We start from the raw sequence: 20,114 nt of genomic DNA, 5'->3' as shown, positions 1-20,114 counted from the left end.
GTCGTGAACAGAGCTCAGAGGCTCTACAAAACGGTCTCCAAGCCTCCCCGTGGTCTCGCCGATATAGAGAAGGAACGTTGGGAGCAGCAGTTGTAATAGACCACTTGAAGGATGTGCAGGTGAACCGCTTTGACTGAAAGTTTTGTTTGGTGCCTTGGATGGAGGTGAGGGGGCAGTAATGGTTGTGGTATGATGCACTGAGCTTAACACAGCCAAGGCAAGGTGCCAACACTCTGACACCTCCTCAATTATGACCCCACTCCCTGACCATCCATAGCCTTATCATCTCAGATGACCTTCTGCCTACAGCCTTCAACCTCATCGTTCCCCAACCCCACACCACCCATTTCTATCTCGTTCCCAAAATCCACAAACCTGGCCTGTCCCGGCCGACCCATTGTCTCTGCATGCTTCTGCCCCACTGAACTTATCTCCACTTATCTTGATTCTATTTTCTCCCCATGGCTCAGGAACTCCCAATCTACATCCAGGACACCCTCCACCTCCTCCCAGACTTACAATTCCCTGGCCGCCAACACCACATCCTACTATGGACATCCAATCCCCGTACACTTGCATTCCTTATGCAGATGACCTAAAAGCCCTCCGGTTCGTCCTCTCCCACAGGCACAACTAGTCCCCTTCCACCGACACTGACACCCTCATCTGCTTAACCAAATTCATCCTTACCCTTAACAACTTGTCCTTCAACTCCTCCTACTTCCTACAGACTCAGGGTGTGGACATGGGAGCCCGCATGGATCCAAGCTATGCCTGCCTCTCTGTAGGATCAGTGGAACAGTCAGTCTTCCATAGCTACACTGGCACTATCCCCCACCTCTTCCTCCGCTACATTGATGACTGTATCGGCACTGCCTTGTGCTCCCGTGAGGAGCTTGAACAATTCATCAACTTTACTAACACCTTCCACTCCAACCTCAAGTTCATCTGGACCATCTCTGATACCTTAGTCTCCTTTCTGGACCTCTGTCTCCATCTCTGGTGACCACCCCAAAACCAACATCTATTTCTAGCCCACCAACTCCCACAGCTACCTAGACTACACGTCCTGTCACCCAGCTTCCTGCAAGAATATGATCCCCTATTTCCAATACATCAGCCTCCACCTCTCCCAAGATGGGGCATCTTCCACTCCCGAACATACCAGGCGTCCTCTTATTTCAAGGACCGCAATTTTCCCGCTACAGTGGTCAAAAATGCTCTTGACCGTATCTCTTGCATTTCCCGCATTTCTGCCCTCACATTTCCACTCCGCAACAAAAAAAAACAGAAGCTCCCTTGTCCTCACATATCACCCCACGAACCTCCATATTCAACGTATCATTTTCCACCACTTCCACCAACTGCAATCCAACCCCACAAACAAAGATATATTTCTCTCCCCATCCCATCTGCCTTCCGTGGGGTCCGGTCTCTCCACGACACCCTCGTTAGCTCCACACTCCCTCCTAGCCGCACCACCCCCAGCACCTTTCCCTATAACCGCAGGAAGTGCTACGCCTGCCCCTACATCACCCCCCTCACCTCCATTTAAGGCACCAAACAAATCTTTCACATCAGACAGAAGTTCACCTGCACATCCGTCAATGTGGTGCATTTCTCCCAACATGGCTTTCTCTACATCGGTGAGACCAAGCGTCCTCAGAGACCATTTTGGGGAATGCCTGCGCACTGTTCTCAACAAACAACAACACCGTCGGGTTGCGAACCATTTCAACTCCCCCTCCCACTCCCTAGGAAACATTTCCATCCTGGACCTCCTCCAGTGTCATAATGACACCACCCGGAAACTGGAAGAGCAGCACCTCATATTCCGCCTTGGGAGTCCACAACCCAGTAGTCTTGATATGGACTTTACCAGTTTCAAAACCTCCGCAACTCTCCCTCTCATCCCCTCTCTATGACCTGACAAACTGTCCATTTTCTTTCCCACCTATCCCCTCCTCCCACCTCACTGGCCAATCCCCACCTGCACTACCTGCACTCACCTATCACTATCCTACCTACCTTCCCCAGCCCCACCCCTGCTCTCTCTCTATATTTCAGAGCTCATTTCCCCCTCCCCCATTTCAGAAGAAAGGTTCTGGCCCAAAATGTCAACTTTCATGCTCCTCTGATGCTGCCCGGCCTGCTGTGTTCCTCCAGCTCCACACTGTGTTATCCCTGACTCCGGCATTGGCACTTCTTACTATCTCTGTCTCTACTTATGCCAGTTGTATGACTCCCCGCTTGTCCGATTCTAGCCCTATGCTACCATCACCATACCCAGAACAATTCATCAGTGCTGGAATATCCAAGAATGACTGACAATCCTGGTGCTACTGCCAACTTCAATGAACTATTCTGCATGTAGACAAGCTAGTCTGAAGCTGCCCTGCACATTCCCTGATATTATCCCTGGACAAGGCGGAGAAGGGAAAATCAGTGCACTGCATTGTGAAAGGTGACCTGAAGGCCCTGATGGTCAAAGTGGCACAAAAACAGGAAGTCTTCCTACTACAGACCATGTAAGGAGGCTACAACACCAGAACACGCAAACCATGTCCAATGTTGCCATCCAGGGTAAAGCTGTCTGGAGAAATGCATAGAAATGTAGGAAGAAGGTCAATGCCCTTGCAGTTTGGGTTCTGAGCAATATTCCTGATTTTTTTTAAATCTTCTGCATGGATCTCCAAGATTCATACCTGCTAGTGATTTTCAGAACCAAAATGGCTTTAGAAGTTCAATCACTATGCAAGGAACGCTTGAAGCGGCTACATGTAGCCACAAAACTGAGAGGCAGATGAATTGCAGGGGTTTTTTCTGGGGCGGGGGGGGGAAGGAAGTGGTAGTGGTGGTGGTGGTGGAGGAGAGTCTCATAGAGCCTTATAAAATTCTAACAGGACTGGGCACGAAAGACGTTCCCAATGGTGAGCGTGTCGAGAACCAGGGGTCACAGCCTGAGGATTCAGGATGGGCCATTTAGGATGGAGATGAGGAGAAATTTCTTTACCCAAAAGAGTAGTGAGCTTGTGGAATTCATTACCACAAAGAAGGAGTTGACGCCAAAATGCTGAAATGTGTTCAAGAGGCAGCTGGATATCGCACTTGGGGTGAATAGGATCAAAGGTTATGGAGAAAGCAGGATTAGGCTACTGAGTTGGATGATCAGCCATGATGGTGATGAATGGTGGAGTAGGCTCAAAGAGCCAAATGGCCTCTTCCAACTCCTATCTTCAATGTTTCTATGTGTTTCTACATAGTGTTGATTGTGAGATGTCGAAATCCAATGTTTGATCTGCAGAATCTGTCAAATATGGATAGGTGGTATTTGGTGAGTCACACAGGGAGTTTCCTGCCATTACTGAGTTCTAAACAGAGCAGTTGATTCAGAAGTCCGAAGTGTCAGATGTACAAATAAATTGTCCCAACCAGTGCACCTGAGTTTGTGTAATTAGCACTTCAATGCTGGTTATCTTGCTTTAGGAGAAGATGCTACTATTGGACAACATTTCTGTCTATTCAATTTGGAGAATCGTGAGAAAGCATCGCTGGAAGTACTTCTTCAATACTTTTATGTGTATTCTATAGGTTGTCCAAGTCTCCATAATATGTAAGAATTCAGAGATCACTGATGTCTTGAAAACCATGACCTTACTCCCAGATTAAAGGTCCTCAAATATTCATTTCCCCAGTCAGCTAAAGGCTGAGCTGGCATACTGGAAGCAACAATGAATTTTGCCATATATGTCTACCTTCATTGAAGAGAAGGCTCCCAAGATATGGAGGATGGTACTCATTTCAAAGGATCCCACCAATGATCTTAATCAAATTGGGGAGGTGTTGTGTTGTTGGAGTTTTGGATGAGGATCTTTGTCTACCAGTTATTTAGAGAAAAACCCATTTTCTGATAAGCTTCACAAAAGAATTTGACTGACCTGGAGCTCAGATTTCGAGTAAGTGGGAACAAAAGGGTACTGAATAACAATTACTGAATCTAGAGTCATTTTGGATTGATGGCAATGGAATAATTTTCTATCAATTCTCTGTATGATCCTAATGCCTGTGGTTAATTTTCTGGAGATGATGTACAACACTGCAAGAAGCAAGAATGGAGAAGAGGGCTGATGCTACGTGGACTAATTTGAAACCAGTTTTTACCAAAATGATGTCTGTGGTAGTTCTGCTGGTGAACATCATGGCTTGCATGTTATCTTGGAATAGACAGCGAATGGCAAAAAATTTCTGAAGGCAGTCAAAGTTGAGGAAGATACTCAATTTGTTTTGCGGGTGATTGAGTCAAAAGTATTTTCTGAGAGCAGGAAATTGTATATACAGTGCTCAGTGCTGCTGTTCCTTACGTTTTCCGAGAAATAAATACCATGTTTGTTTATAAATTAGACAATGCAGCTGAAAGGCTGGTGTGGGGAATTAGCAGGGACAATGTGTTGGAATGTTGTCTGCCTGAATCTCCAGGTTTAAAAAATAAACAGCCCAGATTTAGAAACAATGAAATTCCCCATGTGATTAATTGGACTCGGATTATCTAGTGGGCAATATTCCCTCTAGGGTCTCCACAGCAAGATGAAAAAGGGGGCTGAAAACTTAAATAAATCACCTATGCAATCCAAAAACAATTACAAGGTATGTTGTTATTGGAACTTAATAAAGCTCCATATGAGGTTTATGAAAAAGAATTTAACCTAGATGGAACTAATGGCAGATTAAAACTTATTAAACAATAAAAAGAAAGTTAAACATCAATTAAAAAAAGAGTCTTTCCAGTCAGAGAGATGAATAATGAAGTTCTGGCATGTCTCTTTCAAGTCCCTTGCTACTTACACCAGTGATAACTATACAAAGGTTCAATGAATTTGTCTAGCTCATTAACTACGACTACAGCATTTTTTTTGAACAGCAAAAAAAGCCATCTGGAATTTGGCTTTTGTGGGAAACAAAATTCAAATTAAATGTGGATCTATGCCTGATCACACTTCTAAACATCAGTTTTGCATAACTAGTCAGGATGTGAAATATTTCAGGAAGTGACTAATGGTTTTGTGGACATTTATATTTAAAACAATAACTTACTGCATCTTTTGGAGATGCCTCAACTTCCTTCTTTTGTTTCTTACCCATCCTATGTGAAAAAAAGCACAGATATAAATGAATGAATTATTTTACATTAGTAAACATCTAAATAAATGTTCAATCTAGTCAGAGTATTAAAAATACTTCATACAAATCTCCATAAAGTGCAAAAACATGAGCAGAAGAACATTTGGATCAGGAGCAGCAGTAGTCATTGCTGCAGTAAACAACTCATGCCCGCCCCACTATTCAAAAACATTATACCTGATCTCATCTCAATGACTTTTCTTCCCCCTTACTTTTCGGGAAGTTTTCTAACTCTGCCTCAAATTTTGAAGTTTCTGCTTCCATCACCTTTTGATGAAAAGACTTCCAAAATTTTAGGACCTTATGTGAGAAAAAAAATTCTCCTAACCTCTGCTGCAAACGGGCAACCCATTATTTTTAAAATGTGACCCCGAGGTCTGGATTCTCTCACAAACAAAATATCCCATTTCATATTCACCACGCCAGACTCCCTCAGGATATTATATGCTTCATCGAGTCCCCTCTTCCTCTTCTAAACACCGGTGGATATAACAACCTGTCCAACTATTCCTCATAATACAACTACCAATTCCAATAATGAGAGTCACAGAATTGTTATTGTGCTAAAGAAGGCCACTCAGCTCATTCTGTTTGCACTGTCTTTTTGAGCACTTTAATTTATTACCAACCTCCTGCCTTTTCAGAAGAGGTGACATATCAGGCTCAGTAAGTTAACTCTGTTTTTCTTTGAACAAATGCTGTCTGCTGAGCTTCTCCAGCACTTCCTATTATCACAGATACATCAAAGTCTTTCTGCTTTAGCACATTCTTTAGAATAGTACAATTTATTTTATACTGTCTCCCTGTGTTCTTCGTACTTTGTGTGTGGAGTCAGAGGAGATAGGGGAAGCACTAAATGAATATTTTTCAACAGTATTCACTCTAGAAAACGACAATGTTGTCGAGGAGAATACTGAAATAAAGGCTACTAGACTAGGTGATATTGAGGTTCACAAGGAAGAGGTATTAGAAATCCTACAGAGGGTGAAGACAGATAAGGCCCCTGGGCCGGATGGGATTTATCCTAGGATCTTCTGGGAAGCCAGGGAGGAGATTGCCAAGCCTTTGGCATTGATCTTTAACTCGTCATTGTCTACAGGAATAGTGCCAGATGACTGGAGGTTAGCAAATGTGGTTCCCCTGTTCAAGAAGGGGAGTAGAGACAACCCTCGTAATTATAGACAAGTGAGCCTTACCTCAGTCGTTGGTAAAGTGTTAGAAAAGGTTATAAGAGATAGGATTTATAATCATCTAGAAAAGAATAATTTGATTAGGGATAGTCAGCACGGTTTTGTGAAGGGTAGGTCGTGCCTCACAAACCTTATTGAGTTCTTTGAGAAGGTGACCAAACAGGTAGATGAGAGTAAACCGGTTGATGTGGTGTAGATGGATTTCAGCAAGGCGTTCGATAAGGTTCCCCACAGTAGGCTATTGTACAAAATGCGGAGGAATGGGATTGTGGGAGATATAGCAGTTTGGATCGGAAATTGGCTTGCTGAAAGAAGACAGAGGGTGGTGGTGGATGGGAAACGTTCATCCTGGAGACCAGTTACTAGTGGTGTACCACAAGGGTCAGTGTTGGGTCCACTGTTGTTCGTCACTTTTATAAACGACCTGGATGAGGGCGTAGAAGGATGGGTTAGTAAATTTGCAGACGACACTAAGGTTGGTGGAGTTGTGGATACTGACGAAGGATGTTGTAGGTTACAGAGAGACATAGATAAGCTGCAGAGCTGGGCTGAGAGGTGGCAAATGGAGTTTAATGCAGACAAGTGTGAGGTGATGCACTTTGGTAGGAGTAACTGGAATGCAAAGTACTGGGCTAATAGTAAGATTCTTGGTAGTGTAGATGAGCAGAGAGATCTCGGTGTCCATGTACACAGATCCTTGAAAGTTGCCACCCAGGTTGACAGGGCTGTTAAGAAGGCATACAGTGTTTTAGCTTTTATTAATAGAGGGATCGAGTTCCGGAACCAAGAGGTTATGCTGCAGCTGTACAAAACTCTGGTGCGGACGTACTTGGAGTATTGCGTACAGTTCTGGTCACCGCATTATAAGAAGGTTGTGGGAGCTTTGGAAAGGGTGCAGAGGAGATTTATTTGGATGTTGCCTGGTATGGAGGGACGGTCTTACAAAGAATGGCTGAGAGACTTGAGGCTGTTTTCATTAGAGAGAAGAAGGTTGAGAGGTGACTTAATTGAGACATATAAAATAATCAGAGAGTTAGATAGGGTGGATAGGGAGAGCCTTTTTCCTAGGATGGTGACGGTGAGCACAAGGGGGCATAGCTTTAAATTGAAGGGTGAAAGATATAGGACAGATGTCAGAGGTAGCTTCTTTACTCAGACAGTAGTAAGAGAATGGAACGGTTTGCCTGCAACGGTAGTTGATTTGCCAACTTTAAGTACATTTAAGTCGTTATTGGACAAGCATATAAACGTACATGGAATAGTGTCGGTTAGATGGGCTTTGGATTGGTGTGACAGGTTGGCACAACATCGAGGGCCGAAGGGCCCGTACTGTGCTGTAATGTTCTATGTTCTATGTACATCAGCTCACACTTCCCTATACTGAACTTGATCTGTCATGCATCTTCCCACTCCACCATGACAATGTCCTTTTGAAGTTCTACACTGTCCACTTCACAGTTTACAATTCCCCAGAATTTTATGTCATCTGCAAACTTCGAAAACATCCCCTGCATACATCTAGATCATTCATACATGAGCATCAGGGAAAAATCCCACTAAAGGCTCACTAATGTCCTTCAGGGAAGGAACTCTGCCATCCTCACCAAGGCTGGCCTCCATGTGACTCCGGACCAATAGCACAGCAAGCAATTCAGTTGTACAAGTCGCACAAAATCTCAAGAAATGAAACCTGACAGAACACCTGGCATCAACCTAGGCACCAGAAAAGACAACAGCAGAAAAAACCCTGATAATCCTGCATAGTCCTCCATACTAACAACTGGGGCCGAGTGCCAAAATTGGGGGAGCTATCTCACAGTCTAGTCAAGCAATGATCTGACACAGGCATACTTACAGACAATATCCCAGACACCACCATCACAATCCCTTGATATGTCCTGTCCCACCGGCAGGAAATACCCAGCAGCGGTCATGGCATAATTGGAGGAAGATGCACTGGGAGTCCTCAACATTGACTCCAGACCACATGAACACGGGCAACGAAACGTCTTGCTGATTACCATGCACTGTCCTCCCTCAGCTGATCAATCAGTACTCTTCCATGTTGAACACACTTAGAGGAAGCACTGAAGATTGCAAGGGCTCAAAATGTACTCTAGGTGGGGAATTTCAATGTCCAACACCAAGTGTGGCTCAGCAGCAGTACTATTGATCAAGCTGCTCCGATCCTAAAGGACATAACTGCTAGACTGTGTCTTCAGCGGATGGTGAGGAAATGAACAAGAGTTAAAAACATACATGACCTCATTCTTACCAATCTGCCAGCTGCAGATACATTTATCATGACAGTATTGATAAGAGCGACCACCACACAGGCTTCCACATTGAGAATAACCTCCATCATGTTGTGTGGCACTATCACTGTTCTAAATGGAACAGACTTCAAACAGATCTAGCAATTCAAGACTGGCCATCAACACCAGGAGAATTGCAATCCAGCACAATCTGTAAACGCATGGTCCAGCATATCCCCCACTTGACTGCTACCATCAAACCAGGGATCAACCTTAGTTCAACAGAGTGTGCAGGAGGGCATGCCAGGAGCAGCACCAGGCATAACTGAAGATGAGGTGCCAAACTGGTGAAGGCTCCAAACAGGACTACTTGCATGTCAAACAGCATAAGCAGCAAGTGATAGACAAAGCTAAGCGATCCCATACCATGGATTCAATTTAAGGTCTGCAGTCTGCCACATTAAGTTGTGAATGTCGGTGGACAATTAAACAACTCACTGAAGGAGGAGTCTCCACAAATATCCCTAACCTCAATGACGCAAGAGTCTAGCACATCAGTGCAAAAGATAACGCTGACGCTTTCACAGCATTCTTCTGCCAGAGTGATATGTAGATTTTCCATCTCGGCCTCCTCCAGTGGTCCCCAGCATTACAGATACTAGTCTTCAGCCACTCGATTCACCCTAAATGATATCAAGAAACAGTTGAAGACATTGGATGGTGCAAAGGCTAGAGGCCCTGACAACATTCCAGCAAGTACTGAAGACTTCTGGTCCAGAATTTGCTGCTCTCCTAACCAGGCTGTTCCTGTACAGATGCAACACTAGCATCTACCCAACAATATGGAAAATTGCCTAGGTATATCCTGTATGTAAAATGCAGGACAAATCCAACCCGGCTAATTACCGCCCCATCAGTCTACTGTTGATCATCAGTCAAGTAGTGGAAGGTGTCATCACGCAGCACCTGCTCAGTAATAACCTGCTCAGTGATGCCCAGTTTGGGTTCCAACAGAACTACTCAACCTCGTCACAGCCTTGTTTCAAACATGGACAAACAGCTGAATTCTAGAGGTGGCAGGACTTGACATCAAGTCTGCATTCAGCTGACTGCGGCATCAAGGAGCCTAAGCAAAACTGGAAGCAACGGGTATCGGGGGGCCAAACTCTCTTGTAGTTGTAGTCATACCTAGCACATAGGAAAATGGTTGTTGTTGTTGGAGGTCAGTTATCTCAGCTCCAGGACATCTCTATAGGTGTTCGTCAGGGTAGCGTCCTCAGTCCAACCATCTCTGGCTGCTTCATCAATGTCCTTCTCTCCATTAGAAGGTCAGAAGTGGGAATGGTTGATGATGATTGCACAATGTTCAGCACGATTTGCTACTCCTCAGGTACTGAAGCAGTCCATTTCAAATGCAACAAGACCTGGACGATAATAAAGTTTGAAGCTGGATGAACACAGCAGGCTAGCATCTGCAGTTCCCATAATCTCTGATGCAAGACCTGGACGATGCCCAGATTTGAGCTGACGAGTGGCAAGTGACATTTGCATCACACAAATTCCAGGCTATGCCCATCACCAATAAGAAACAATCTAACCACCGCCCCTTAACAATCAACTGTATTACCATTACTGAATCCCCCACTATCAATATAATCGGGTGTTATTATCTATCAGAAAAATCAACTAGACTCACGACATAAACAAAGTGGCTATAAGAGCAGACCAGATGCTATGAATACTGTAGCAAGTAGTTCACCTCCTGACTCCCCAAAGCCTGTCCACCATCTGCAAGGCACAAGTCAGAAGTGTGATGGACTACTCTCCACTTGCCAGAATGGATGCAGTCCCAACAACATTCAAGAAGCTTGATACTAACCAGGAGAAAGCAGCCTGCTTGACTGGCAGTACACCTACAAGCATCAACTCCCTCCACCACCAATGCTCAATAGCAGCAGTATATGTTATCTACAAGATGCACTGCAGAAATTCACCAAAGATCCTCAGACAGCACGTTCTAAACCCATGACCACTTCCATCTCGAAGGACAAGGGTAGCAGATATATGAGAACACCAACACCTTCAAGTACCCTCCAAACCACAAACGAGTCTAACTTGGAAATATATCACTGTTCCCTTTCACTGTCCCTCGGTCAAAATATTGGAATTTCCACCCTAACGGTTTTGTAGGTCAACCCACAGCAGGCAGACAGCAGCAGTTCAAGAAGTTTGCTCACCACCACTTTCTCAAGGGCAAATAGGAACAGGCAATAAATACTGGCCAGTGAGCAATGCCCACATCCCACAAGTGTATATAAAAAAAAGTACAAAACCTTCTTCCAGCCTGAAAAATACCCAAAAACTGTTACTCTCCACTTATTATTATTAGCTAATTTTGTATTCACGTTGCTATTATCCCTTTCATTCCTTTGTTTCATTTTCATGGCACTGCAGGTTGTGCCTTTCGGTAATCTGGTTCTAGCAGTTCTGGATGCCTAACTCTATCCCTGGTTGGGAAGACGTTGCTGCTTCAAGATGTCACTCTGTTAAGATGTATTTCTCCAAAATAGCTGCTTTCAATCACAATCAAAATGGAATAGCTGTAAACATTAATTTGAATGAAATATTGTTCCACAAACCAAAGTCAATGGTGGTGAAATTCCTCGAGATACCCATTCTCTATCCTGTGCAACATTGCAGAAGCTTTTGAGTATTCACACTTTGCGGCATCTAAATGGGCTAGTCTGGAATCCTTGGATTATTTAATGACATCTGCATTTGATTTTTAAGACAAAACAGTCAGCAGTTGAATCCAAAAGAGAAAAGTTAGAGAGAATGTTGGTCCCAAATAATACTTTATTAATTTACTTATCTTTACTAAAGTGTCTTCTTGTTCCCCCATACATTAAACTTCAAATTTTCCTCCTCATTTTTATGTAATTTCATTCCGTCCCTCTGCAACCTCCCTACACGTACAGAAATTTCTGCATTCTTTGGTCCTCTGGCACTAGTTTTCCCTTCACCATTACTACCTCCATCTGAAAATCTCACCTTAAACCACTCCAACTGTAAAGATTTATCAATATGTTTAATTTCAATAATACATTCAGGCACACCATTCTAATAATTCAGTCTGTGACTTTGCTACACTAGCCTTTCTATTTCAATTTGTAAAGTGCTTCAGAAGATTTTCTATATTGAAGCTGCTATCTAATTGCAAGCTGTAATGTGTACTGTGTCTCAGTCATTAGCATTGCTGCCTCACAGCACCATGGATCCAGAATCGATTCCAGCCTCAGGTGACTGTGTAGAGTTTGCATATTCTCCCTGTGTCTGTGTTGGCTTCTGCTGGATGCTCTGTTTTCTTCCCACAGTCCAAAGATGTATCAGTTAGGTGGATGCTAAATTGTCCATAGGTCCACAGATGGGTAGGCTAAGTGGATTAGCCATTGTAAACTTGGGGTTATGTGTATAGGGTAGGGGCTGAGTCTGGATGGAATGCTATTCAGTGGGTCTGAATAGACTCTTTCAGAACTGTAGAGATTCTATAATTCTGTGTACTTGTGGTTGAATGGTTAAGTGATGGGTTAGCAATCCTCTGGAGGAAAGCCTGCACAATTCTGAATTCTGCTAATTACCTCTAACACAGTCCATGTTACTGTGATTAAGGCTCTTGTAGTGCAATGGCAATGTCCTGATTCAAGTCCCACCTGCTCCAGAGGGTGTCATAATCTGTCTGAAAAGGTTAATTATCTACAAGTATCTATAATTGCAAGCTATTAACTGCTGACAATAATCTGGATTTTCAGAGAGTTGCCTGCCACTTCAACGCACCACTATGTTACCTTGCCAATACATATTTCACTGCCTGCTGTGCTCAAGCAAGGCTCAATGCAAACTGGAAGAACAGCATCACATTTTCTCCTTAGGGGCCATTTAGCCTTCAGGATTCAATATTGAGTTCAATGATTTTAGAACCCAAACAGCTGTTTCCATGTCCTTTACCCACCTCTGTTCTCCAGGGCCTGTCATAAAATGGGCTTCTTCCAGCCAATCCAATTTCACCTACTTATGGTACTCATTGTCAGCTTTTCTTTCTCCCTAACACACTATTTTCCATCCCTTTGTCTCCCTAGCTATCATTCTGTTCACCTGGGCTCCATCTCCATCTATCCACTCACTCCTTCCCCTACACCTTCAACACATCTATCATCTTTTCCTAAGTACTATCAGTTCTGAAGAAGGGTCACTGGACTCGAAATGTTAACTCTGCTTTTCCTCCACAGTTGGAACCTACTGTGTTTCTCCAGCAATTTCTGTTTAAATATCTAAGAATGAGGTGTCAACCTGGTGAAGCTACAAATCAGGGCTACTTGCCTGTCAAATAGCATATGCAGGTGATTGACTGAGCTAAGCAATTTCAAAATAAACAGGCGAGATTGAAGGTCTGCAATCCTGCCACAGCAAGGCATGAATGGTGGTAGGCAATTAAACTGCTCACTGATATCGATGGTCCACTGTGGCTCACGGATGCCCAGTCTTGAGTCAGTAGACCTATTTGAATGTCTCTCATTTATCATGGTGACAGTGCAACACAACAAAATCTACTGTATTCTCAATGTGACAAAAAACTTAGTCTCCACAACAACTGTGCAGTGGTCATTCCTAATTGTACTGTCATGGAGAGGTGCATGTGCAACCTGTCACAGACCTAGACCCTATACCTTTTAGGTGTCAGCAGCTCATTCAGTAGTGATTTTGCTGATCCACTAGGAATCAACCCACTCAAGTCAATCATGGTGCTGCTGAACCACCTTTGTAATGGGCAATGAAGTGTCCCACCTACAGTACATTCTATGTCCTTACCACCTTCAATGTTTCCTCCAAATAGTGTTATAGGATGTTCTAATCAGCAAGAGTTTTCCTTCCCCATGTTTAATCCAATGCCATGAGATTGTATGGAATGCGGAATCAATATGGAGGGTTTGTAGCTTTTCGGTTCTCTAGTTGTGGGGTTGGGTCTATCGCCACCTGTTGGTAAGTGTCAGTATCTGCAAGCATTTCATCAATATGGAAGGCTCCAAGTGCAACTGCCTCTTGACTTTATACCACAGTGCCACATCCCTGTTGTGTCTGTTCTGCTGGTGGGAAAGGACATACCAAGAGATGATGGTATTGACTGGCATATTTCTTGTAAGATATAATTCTGTGAGCATAGCTGTGTCAGACAATTGCTTACCTAGTCTGTAAGACAGCTCTCTCACTTTTGGCACTAGCTCCCAAATGTTGGTAAGGAGGACTTGTAGGGTCAATGGAATGGAGTTTGAAATTATCATCAGTGCATTAGTCAATGTCAGGTGATTTATCCAGTTTCACGCAACTTTTGAGACGTTGTAACTGTTGCTACAACTGAATAGCTTGCTATTCCATTTCGGAAGGACAAACACATGGCGGTGGGTTTGAAGTTACATGTATACCAGACCTGATAAGAAAAGTTTCCTTCCCTAAGGGACATCAATGAACCAGATAAGTTATTATGACAGTCAATCTTGGTCATCGGCAGAATTTTTAAATTCCAGATTTTTTCTGAATTCAAATTCCTTCTCTGACATGAACATGTCATCCCCAGAATGTGACCAGGGTCTCTGGATAATTAGAGATAATGGGAACTGCAGATGCTGGAGAATCCGAGATAACAAAGTGTGGAGCTGGATGAACACAGCAGGCCAAGCAGCATCTTAGGAGCACAAAAGCTGATGTTTCGGGCCTAGAACCACCATCAGAAAAGGGGGCTGGGGAGAGGATTCTGAAATAAATAGGGAGAGAGGGGGAGGCGGACCAAAGATGGATAGAGGAGAAGATAGGTGGAGAGGAGAGTATAGGTGGGGAGGTAGGGAGGGGATAGGTCAGTCCGGGGAGGACGGGCAGGTCAAGGGGGCAGGATGAGGTTAGTAGTTAGGAAAGGGGGGTGCGGCTTAGGTGGGAGGAGGGGATAGGTGAGGGGAAGAACAGGTTAGGGAGGCGGGGACGAGCTGGGCTGGTTTTGGGATGGAGTGGGGGGAGGGGAGATTTTGAGGCTGGTGAAATCCACATTGATACCATTGGGCCACAGGTTTCCCAAGGGGAATATGAGTTGCTGTTCCTGCAACCTACGGGTGGCATCATTATGGCACTGCAGGAGGCCCAGGAAGGACATGTCATCTAAGGAATGAGAGGGGGAAGTGTCCAGGCCCGAAACGTCAGCTTTTGTGCTCCTAAGATGCTGCTTGGCCTGCAGTGTTCATCCAGCTCCACACTTTGTTATCTCTGGATAATTAATCCAGTGACAATACCACAATATCATCACTTTCCCCTATTGCATCAGTTTGGACCACAGATTTTGATGAGTCGTTTCTTTTGGCACCTTCTAATTATTTTTAGTTCTTTGCTGATGAAACAAGGTTGTTTGTACACTGCTTCTCTCTTTCATTCACTGTTTAATAATTCAGCCTTTCACTGTCTTTCAAGGCATTTTATTCCTCCTTCAAGACGGAATTTGTAGAGAAAGGCGAGTGGAAGACAGCTAGCTGTTATTGGAGACATTCTGACACTTTTTTTTCCTATTCATTTGTAGGAGGTAGACGTCGCTGGCTAGCCAGCATTTCTTGCCCATCCCTTGTTGCCTTTGAGAAAGTGGTGGTGAGCTGCCTTTTTGAATGGCTGCAGTCCTGCTGCTGTGGGTTGATCTACAATGCAATTCCAGGATTTTGACCCAGCAACAGTGAAGGATCGGTGATCTATTTCCAAGTCAGAATGGTGAGTGATTTGGAGGGGAACTTGGAGGTGCTTGTGTTCCCGTATGTCTGATGTCTTTGTCCTTCTGACGGACATAGTCATGGGTTTGGAAGGTGCTGTCTGAGGATCTTTGATAAATTTCTGCATGTATCTTGGAAATAGTACACACTGCTGCCACTGAGCATCGGTTATGGAGGGAGTGAATGCTTGTGGATGTAGTGCCTTTCAAGCAGGTTGCTTTGTCCTGGTGTCAAGCTTCTTGAGTGTTGTTGGGACTGCACTCATCCAGGCAAGTGGGGACTATTCCATTACACTCCTGACTTGTGCCTTGTAGATGATGGACAGGCTTTGGGCAGTCAGGAGATGAGTTACTTGCTACAGCATTCCTAGCTTCTGGCCTGCACTTATAGCCACTGTTAATGTGGTGAGTCCAGTTGAGTTTCTGGTCAATGGTAACCCCCAGGACGTTGATAGTGAGGGATTCAGGGATGATAACACCATTGAATGTCAAGGGGCAGTGGTCAGATTGTCTCTTATTGGTGGTGATCATAGCCTGGCATTTGTGTGGCACAAATGTCACTTGTGAACCGAAACCTGAATATTGTCCAGATCTTGTTTCACGTGAGCATGGACTGCTTCTGTATCTGAGGAGTCACAAATGGTGTTGAACATTGTGCAATCATTGGCAAATATCCCCACTTATGATGGACGGAAGGTCATTGATGAAGCAGCTGAAAGTGGTTCGGCCTAGGACACTACCCTGAGGAATTCCTGCAGAGATGTCCTGGAGCTGAGATGATTGACCTCCCACAACCACAAGCATCTTCCTATGTGTCAGGTATGACTCCAACCACCAGAGAGTTTACCGCCAGTACCCATTGATTCCAATTTTGCTAGGGCTCCTCGATGCCACACTGTCGAATGCAGCCTTGATATCATGGGCTGTCACTCTCAACTCACCTGCACGTAGGTAGAAGAGACAAGGAAAGAGATTTTTGCTGCTTTTGCATTGCAGGCTGGATTTTTCTCTGCTGCATCTGCTCCATACAAGCCATGGTCACCTAGTCAGGAGCTAGTCAAAACATTATTGCCAAGCCATTGTCTTCCTAGTTCAGACTTTGTGTTGTCTAGTTTTAAGTTCATAAGGCCATTAGAAATAGTAACAGGAGGACTCCGGCTGGCTTCTCAAGCCTGCTCCACTGCACAATGACTGATCCTCATGTCCACTTTCCTGCCCTTTCCCCTACTGATCAAATATCCGTCCGTCCGTCTGTCCCAACCTTAAATATATTCAAAGATTCTGCCCCACAGTTCTCTGTAGTAAGGAGTTCCAAAAACTCTCAATCCTTTGAGTTGAAATTCCTCCTCATCTCAGTCTTAAGTTGGTGCTCTGAATTATGACACTATGCCCTCTCGTCCAAAACTCTCCAAACCTCTCAGCCTCTATCCTGTCTAACCCTTTAAGAATCCCATATGTTTCAATGAGTTACCCCTCATTCTAAATCCCAAGAAGCAGAGTCATAAACTGTTTAAAATTTGCTTATAAACAATCTCTCCATAACAAGGATCATCCTAGTGAAGCTTCTGTGAACTGCCTCTGATGAAATGATATCTTTCCTTACATAAAGGGAGCAAAACTACTTACAGCAGTCTAGATGTGGTCTCATCAACACCCTGTACAGTTGCAGTAAGACTTGTCACTTTTATATTCTCATCCCCTGGAAATAAGGGCCAGCATTCCATTAGCCTTCCTGATTACCTACTGCATCTGTGGGCAAGTTTTCTATACTTCACGCATGATTATCTCCAATTCCCTTTGTGTAGCGGTTTTCTGAAACTTTTCTCCATTTCACCAATTCTTCTCCCTTCCAACATGAACAATTTCACATCTTCCCACATTGTAATCCAATGCCAACTTTTTGTCCGCCTACTTAACCTATCAATATCTATGTAAATTGTTTGTAACCCTCTCACAACCTGCCTTGCCAGTTATTTTTGGGCCTCCTGTAAATTAGTTTGACATGATGTCCCTTTCATGTTGATGTTGCATGATAAGATTGTGATTTTGCAAATGTTTGGCTAATACTTGCTTAATAATCGATTCCAATACTTTTCCAATAGATGTTAAGCTAATCCACCTGTAGTTATCTGCTATTGCCTCCCTCCCTTCCTTCCTTTTAGAACAGGTGTGTCAGATTAGCAATTCTCTAATCTTTCAGTACTTCTCCAGGATCAAAGGTTTTTGTTGGAATGTTACAACCAATGCTGCCATTAGCTCACTAGCTATCAAAGGGCAAAAAAAATAATAAGAAGGGAGAGGATTAAATATGAAGGCAAGCTAGCCAGTAATATAAATGAAGACTGTAAGAGTTTCTTTAGGTATATAAAGGGCAAAAAAGAGAGGCAAAGGTGGACATTGGATCACTAAAAGTGACACTGAAGAGATAGTAGTGGGGAACAAGGAAATGGTTGAAGACCTGAATAATTACTTTGCATCAGTCTTCACAGTGGAAGACATGAGTAATCTCCCAAAAATTCAAGAGAGTCAGGGGACAGAGCTGAGTATGGTGAACCTCACCAAGGAAACGGTGCTAGTAAAACTGATTGGCCTGAAGGTGGATAAATCACCGGGACCAGATGGACTACACTCTAGAGTTCTAACGGAGATAGCTGAAGACATAGTGGAAGCATTATTGGTGATCTTTCAGGAATTGCTACAGTCAGGGAGGATCCCAGATGACTGGAAAATTGCTAATATGACACGCCAGTTTAAAAAGGGAGTAAGACACAGGACAGAAAATTACAAGCCGATTAGCCTAACTTCGGTCGTGGGTAAGATTTGAGTCCATTGCAAAAGATAAGACTTCTGAATACTTGGAAGCGTACGGTAAAGTAGGGCAAGTCAGTATGGTTTCATCATGGGAAGGTCATACCTGGCAAATTTGTTAGAATTCTTTGAGGAAGTAACGAGCAGGGTAGACCAAGTCAGCCAATGGATGTTATCTACCTGGGCTCCAAGAAGGCCTCTGACAAGATGCCACACAGGAGGCTGCTGAGTAAGATAAGGGCCCACGGTGTTACAGGCAAGGTGCTAGCATGGATAGAAGATTGGCTGTCTGGCAGAAAGCACAGAGTGGGGATAAAGGGGTCTTTCTCAGGATGGCAGCTGGTGTTCCGCAAGGGTCATTGCTGGAGCACAACTTCTCACTTTTTTTTAAGATTAGATTCCCTACAGTGTGGAAACAGGCCCTTCGGCCCCCCAAGTCCACACTGCCCCTTGTAGCATCCCACCCAGACCCAACCCCATCCACCTATAACCCACACACCCCTGAACACTACGGGCAATTTAGCATGGCCGATCCACCTAGCCTGCACATCTCTGGGCTGTGGGAGGAAACCGGAGCACCCGGAGGAAACCCACGCAGACACAGGGAAAATGTGCAAACTCCACACAGACAGTTATCTGAGGCTGTAATCGAACCTGGGCCCCTGGCGCTGTGAGACTGCAGTGCTAATCACTGAGTCACCGTGCCGCCCAATTAATGTACATTAATGATCTAGATGTAGGAACTGTGGGCATTTTGGCTAAGTTGCAGATGATAAAAAGATAGGTAGAGGGACAGGTAGTATTGAGGAGGTGGCGAGGCTGCAGAAGGATTTGGATAGGCTAGGAGAGTGGGCAAAGAAGTGGCAGACGGACTACAACATGGGAAAGTGTGAGGTCATGCACATTGGTAAGAAGAATAAAAGCACGGACTATTTTCTAAATGTGGAGAAAATTCAGAAGTCTGAAGTGCACAGAGACTTGGGAGGTCTAGTCCAGGATACTCACAAGGTAAACTTGCAGGTTGAGCCAGTAGTCAGGAAGGTAAACGCAATGTTGGCATTTATTTTAAGAGGACTTGAATATAAAAGGAGGGATGTACTACTGAGGCTCTGTAAGGCTCTGGTCAGGCCACATTTGGAGAAATGTGTGCAGTTTTGGGCCCCATATCTCAGGAAGGATGTACTGGCCCAGGAGCAGGTTCAGAGGGTGTTCACGAGAATTGTCCCAGAAATGGAAAGCATAACATATGAGGAACATTTGAGGACTCTGGGAGTACACTCGTTGGAGTTTAGAAGGATGAGGGGGGGGGGGGAGGAATCTAATTGAAGCTTACAGAATACTAAATGGCCTGGACAAAGTGGATGTTGGGAAGATAGTTCCATTGGTAGGAGAGTCCATAATAAAAATGAGGTGTTGGGGACCGGGGAATAGGAAGTTCTGGAGGAGGTGGAGAGCACGGCTGGTGTCATGAACGTAGATAGGGAGTTCCTGGGCCAAGGGGGAGAAAATGGAGTCCAGATAGGTGGAGATGAGTTCAGTGGGGCAGGAGAAGGCGGAGACAATGGGTCAACCAGGGCAGTCAGGTTTGTGGATTTTGGGAAAGAGATAGAAGCGGGTGGTGCAGGGTTGGGGAACAATGAGGTTAGAGGCTGTGGGTGGGAGGTCACCTGAGATGATGAGGTTGTGGATGGTTTGGGAGATGATGGTTTGATGCTCAGGGGTGGGGTCATGATCAAGGGGGCAATAGGAGGAGGGGTCAGAGAACTGGTGTCTGGCCTTGGAGATGTAGAGGTCAGTGTGCCATACTACTAGTGCACCTCCCTTGTCTGTGGGTTTTATGGCGAGGTTCGGAATCGAGCAGAGGGAGTGGAGGCCTACACGTTCTGTGGG

General features: G+C 44.5%; 1 protein-coding gene across 3 annotated transcripts in view; it reads right to left on the bottom strand.

The window, feature by feature from the left end:
- Positions 1-20,114, bottom strand: part of armc3 (armadillo repeat containing 3) — a 163,766-nt gene that overhangs the window by 141,329 nt on the left and 2,323 nt on the right. For all 3 annotated transcript variants that reach the window (XM_048561212.1, XM_048561218.1, XM_059641959.1), the window contains exon 2: positions 5,092-5,140. In XM_048561212.1, coding sequence (XP_048417169.1) covers positions 5,092-5,139 — 48 coding nt within the window. In that variant the 5' untranslated portion in view covers position 5,140. The remainder of the gene's footprint in view (positions 1-5,091; positions 5,141-20,114) is intronic.

The sequence above is a fragment of the Stegostoma tigrinum genome, chromosome 2, assembly GCF_030684315.1.
Source record: "Stegostoma tigrinum isolate sSteTig4 chromosome 2, sSteTig4.hap1, whole genome shotgun sequence".
Classification (NCBI taxonomy): Eukaryota; Metazoa; Chordata; class Chondrichthyes; order Orectolobiformes; family Stegostomatidae; genus Stegostoma; species Stegostoma tigrinum.
The sequence above is the reverse complement of the archived record's forward strand: the minus strand, read 5'-3'. Positions and strand labels throughout refer to the sequence as shown.